Below are 5,000 nucleotides of genomic sequence, written 5' to 3' on the forward strand. Positions count from 1 at the left end.
CCCCCTAAAAATGACATACTGTACATGTTAAATAGGGCACCCTGATCTAGAGAGGCGAACTGTAGGCGGGTCATCTGGCAGAAGATAAGCAGGTTTTAGACGATCAATGGAGACCCAGTCTTCTTTGCCCCGAATGTTTAGGAGGAATGCTTTCGGACTGCGTCGGATCACAAGGAAAGGGCCCGTGTAAGGGGGCGTTAGTGGTGGCTTGCTGGTGTTGTTGCGCAGGAAGACGTGCGTTGCAGAGTGCAAGTCCGTTGGTATGTGATGCTTCACTGGGGGCTTGTAAGTCTGGCGGCACGGAGTAAATTTTCCCACGACGTGACGTATGCGCTGGAGATCGTCAGAGGAGGTTGTAGAAGAAAAAAACTCGGCAGGGACGACCAACGGGTCGCCATACACCATTTCGGCTGCCGAGACGTCTAGGGCGTCTTTAGGAGTGGTCCTTAGTCCCAGGAGGACCCAGGGAAGCTGAGTAAACCAGTTGCAATCCTTGCAGCGGGACATCAAAGCTGCTTTGAGGGTGCGATGAAAACGTTCAACCATTCCATTGGCAGCGGGGTTTTAGGGCGTTGTCTGATGTAGGGTGATGCCCAGGAGATTCGCTAATGACGTCCATAATTGAGAGGTGGAAGTGGTTCCCCTGTCAGAAGTAATATGTTCAGGGATACCGAATCTTGAAATCCATCAAGAGAGTAAGGCAGATGTACATGAGGCGGACGTTGCAGTTTCCATGGGAATGGCTTCAGGCCAACGAGTGGAGCGGTCGATGACGGTAAACAGGTAACGATGTCCTTGTGATGTGGGTAGGGGGCCTACAACGTCGAGGTGAATGTGTGCGAAACGACGCTGAGGTTGAGGAAAGGTGCCCACTCCTGAATCCGTGTGTCGATATACTTTGGAAGTTTGGCAAGAAGTACAGTCACGGACCCAATCCTTAGCATCCTTAGAAATGCCGTGCCAAATGAACTTTGCCTTCAGCAGCTGTGCAGTAGAACGGCACGAGGGATGTGAAAGGCCGTGGATGAAATCAAACACCTGTCGGCGCATGGGAGCAGGAATCCAAGGTCGCAGTCTACCAGTACTGACGTCACAGAGGAGGGTGGTGTTGGAGTCTTCGAGGGGAAAATCCTCCCAACGGAGGGACGTGCAGGATGTCCTACAAGCTTGATACTCTGGATCCTGTCGTTGGGCTTCAGCCAGGGCGTTGTAATCCAATCCCAGTTGAACGGCAGCCAACGTGTTTCTTGACAGGGCATCGGCAACGGGATTCATTTTCCCAGGGACGTATTGGAGGGTGCAATTGTATTCAGCCACGGCGGAGAGATGTCGGCGTTGACGGGCGGACCAGGCGTCAGACTGTCGAGTGAAGGCGTGCACCAGAGGCATGTGGTCTGTGCGAATGACGAAGGGCGTACCTTCTAAGAAATGGCGAAAGTGACGGACAGCCAAGTGCACCGCCAGCAATTCTCGATCGAAGGTAGAATAACCCGATTCTGCCTTGGACAGTTTTCTGCTGAAGAAGGCCAATGGGCGGGGCGAGCCTTTGACCACCTGCTCGAGTACTGCACCAATAGCGACGTCGCTGGCATCGGTGGAGAGAAGGAGAGGGGCGTGTGGGATAGGAAAAGTAAGAGCCGCAGCAGTTGATAGGGCCTTCTTTGCATTGCAGAAGGCTGCTTCTTGAAGGGGACCCCACTTCAAGTCCTTTGGCTAGCCCTTGAGGGAGGCGTAGAGGGGAGCAAGAGTGGCGGCAATGGCTGGCAGAAAACGGTGATAATAGTTGATCATGCCCAAGAATTCCTGCAGAGCTTTGACGGTCGAGGGCTTGGGGAAATTCTGAACGGCTGCTACCTTCTCAGGGAGGGGATGGACTCCTTCAGGAGTGATACGGTGCCCTAAGAACGACACTTCGTTGGCGCCAAAGGTACACTTGTCGTACCGGACTACAAGGCTGTTTTGTTGCAGGCGGTCGAGCACGATGCGCAGGTGACGGAGGTGTTCCTCTTTTGAGGAGGAGAACACAAGTATGTCGTCCACATAACATACACAGAAAGGGAGGTCCCCTAAGATGCCATCCATGAGACGTTGAAACGTTGCCCCAGCATTACGAAGGCCAAAACAAGAGTAATTGAAGGTGTATGTGCCAAACGGAGTGGTGATGGCGGTCTTGGGGATGTCTTCTGGGTTCATAGGCACCTGATAATACCCCTTCAGGAGGTCGAGCGTAGAGAAAACCTTCGCTTTGTGCAGGTAGGAGGTTACATCGGCAATGTTTGGGAGGGGGTAGTGATCCGGTTTTGTTTGCATGTTCAGGCGCCTGTAATCCCCGCACGGACGGAGGGAGCCGTCTTTCTTCAGAACGATGTGTAAGGGTGACGACCATGGGCTGGAGGCCTTTTGGCAAAGGCCCATTTTCTCCAATTTGGCGAACGTCTGTATGGCGGCTGCCAATCGTTCCGGTGCCAGACGTCTGAATTTTGCGAAGACTGGGGGTCCCGTCGTCTTGATATGGTGATAAATACCGTGCTTGGCAGGAACCGTGGGCGTTTGGCGAAGTTCTGGACGGAAAACTTCCGGGTGCGACGTGAGGAGGTGGGCGTAGGCATCCGTGGGTGCACTGATGTGGAGAGCGAGGTTAGAGGGGGCGGGTTGAAGAGGTGTCGACAAGTACGAGTCTGCGTTGACCAATCGTCGGTGGGCGACATCGACCAGAAGGTGGAAATGAGAGAGGAAATCCGCACCGAGGATTGGCATTGTGACGTCAGCAACGAGAAACTTCCAATTGAATTTACCATTTCCGAACGATAATGTGAGGCTCTCGTAACCGTAGGTGGGTATCGCAGATCCGTTGGCAGCTACCAAGCGGACGTCGGCAGATGTAGACAGACTACGTTGTGCCTTGAAGAGTTTCCTCGGCAAAAGAGAACGACAAGCACCCGTGTCTACCAAAAATCGCACGCCCGTTCCTGCATCCTGTAAAAAGAAAAGATTAGAAACATGGGAGGCCACCGCCACAAGCGATGGCCTACTTACACGTTTTTTGGCCACTGACAATCTTTGGCACATTTCTTCGCGGTTGCCCCGAATCTGAAGTGGTAGTAGCAAAACTGCGGCGGATGGGAGGTAGTAAGTGGCTGTAGAAGTCGTTCGTTGGGGCGCGAGCGATTGGTGGGTGGTGGGCGGCTTTGTCGCCGCTTCGGCACGTCACGGGGTAGGCGTGTATGTCCTACGGCGTTCATGTCAGCTTCGGTTGACGTTGAATAGGCATCCTCGTCGTCAGGGGTGGAGGCGTTGATGGAGGTCTTGAAGTGGCTGTCCATAAGGGCGTCGGCTTTGGTCATCAAGTCCTTTATGGGTAAACTATCGACATCGGGTATGGCAGCGCGCACAGGTTCAGGTAAACGGCGTATCCAAAGGGTACGGAGTAGGTTCACCTCACGAGGAGAGCTGTCTGCGGCAGGTTGAAGGCGAGCGATACTGGTCATTTCCCTGAGGGCAAGCGAAGCCCTTTGGTCCCCCAACGGTTGTTGCGAGAGCTGAAAAAGCTTTGCTATACGGGCGGCTGGCGATGGCGAGTACTGCTGCAGAAGGTATGATTTGAGGGCGTCATACTCTATTGGGGTGTCTCCTTGTTCACAAAGCCAGTCGGATATTTCTGGGAAGGTGTCCTCGGGTATCGCCGCGAGAACATAATCCGCTTTGGTGGTTGAGCGAGTCACGCCCCTGATACGAAAGTGGACTTCAGCGCGTTGAAACCAAGCGAACGCTTCTCCGCTGGCGAAGGGTGAAAGTTTCAATGGAGCAGCCGCAGTGCCAACTGCCGGAGTAGAGTCAGCCTCCGTCATAGTACCACCGATGGAGGGGCGAGGGAGGTGGGGGTGGAAGGCAGTGGGAGCGAGTCGACTTCCGGGGTCACCAATGTGACGGTGCCGAGAGAGGGTGTGAACTCAAAGGCAGATTGGAAACGACTGAGTTATATTATTGTGGAACACTCTCCTTATATACAAAACCTCAAGGCAACAGGATATAACAAGTTCACAAGACAGACAATATTCAGAGCAAAACAGCAGACATGAATTTTCATGTTCGTTTGAGTGCGAGGGAAGAGCGAAGATACAAGCATATTATATACAAAAGGAATTATGTACAATTGTGTGACACACGGTTGGTACAGTATAAAGGTAAGAACTTATTTGCGATATACTTTTAGTTTGAGAGCTGGGAAGGTTTGTGACCTGGGAAGAGGTGTCTGAGGTCCTGGCCCCCAGCTAGGAGTTGTGACCTGGGAACTACTAGGTTAGGTTTAGGTGTGTTTGTTAGGTTCTGTACCCTTCTACATTTCTCAAAACTGTTAAATAATCACATTATGTGACCTGGAAAGCTGGGTCCAGGGTGATTGTCCCCGGCTAGGGGATGACACATGAACTACCAGGTTAGGTTAGGTGAGGTTGTTATGTTCTATACCCTCTTACAAATTTTAAAAGTGTTGAATAATTACCTTATGTGACCTGGAAAGGAAGGTTTGGGGCAATTGCCCCCTGGCTAGTTGTGACCTGGGAACTACCAGGTTAGGTTAGGTGGGTGTTATGTTAAATTAGGTTATTTAATTGTTTATAAATAAATTCGCTCTTCGGCAGGAGTAAATGTTAACTGCCCTTTTCATAAGAGTTCGGTGATAACCTTCGCTCCTCCTCCTTCGTTAATTAGTGAATTGCCATTAACTCTTTTGTTAATTTTTTTTCGAGTGTTTGGTGTTTAGTGAGAGCCGTGGACGAGACTACTGCTGCCTGGAATGAACAGTTCGGACCTTACCTTGAGCACAGACGTGTATCCTAATTCAGCAGCCCTTGGTAGACGCCTTTTATTCCCTCATAAGGAATAGTTGCCTTTGGAGGATCATTTCGCTGGTGTCTTTGAGCCACCCGCGGTAAAGTGTACACATCTTTGGATCACGGACCACGTATGCAGGGGTTTTATCACCTGCGATAGCCACCTCG

General features: G+C 51.6%; 1 protein-coding gene across 1 annotated transcript in view; it reads left to right on the top strand.

Moving 5' to 3' along the window:
- The window catches only part of LOC137619031 (uncharacterized), a 226,992-nt gene that overhangs the window by 153,155 nt on the left and 68,837 nt on the right, over positions 1–5,000 (top strand). The window contains exon 8 of the mRNA XM_068349230.1: positions 4,993–5,000. This exon is cut by the window's right edge and continues 194 nt beyond it. Coding sequence (XP_068205331.1) covers positions 4,993–5,000 — 8 coding nt within the window. The remainder of the gene's footprint in view (positions 1–4,992) is intronic.

This window comes from Palaemon carinicauda, chromosome 25 (assembly GCF_036898095.1).
Source record: "Palaemon carinicauda isolate YSFRI2023 chromosome 25, ASM3689809v2, whole genome shotgun sequence".
In the NCBI taxonomy this organism is placed as follows: Eukaryota; Metazoa; Arthropoda; class Malacostraca; order Decapoda; family Palaemonidae; genus Palaemon; species Palaemon carinicauda.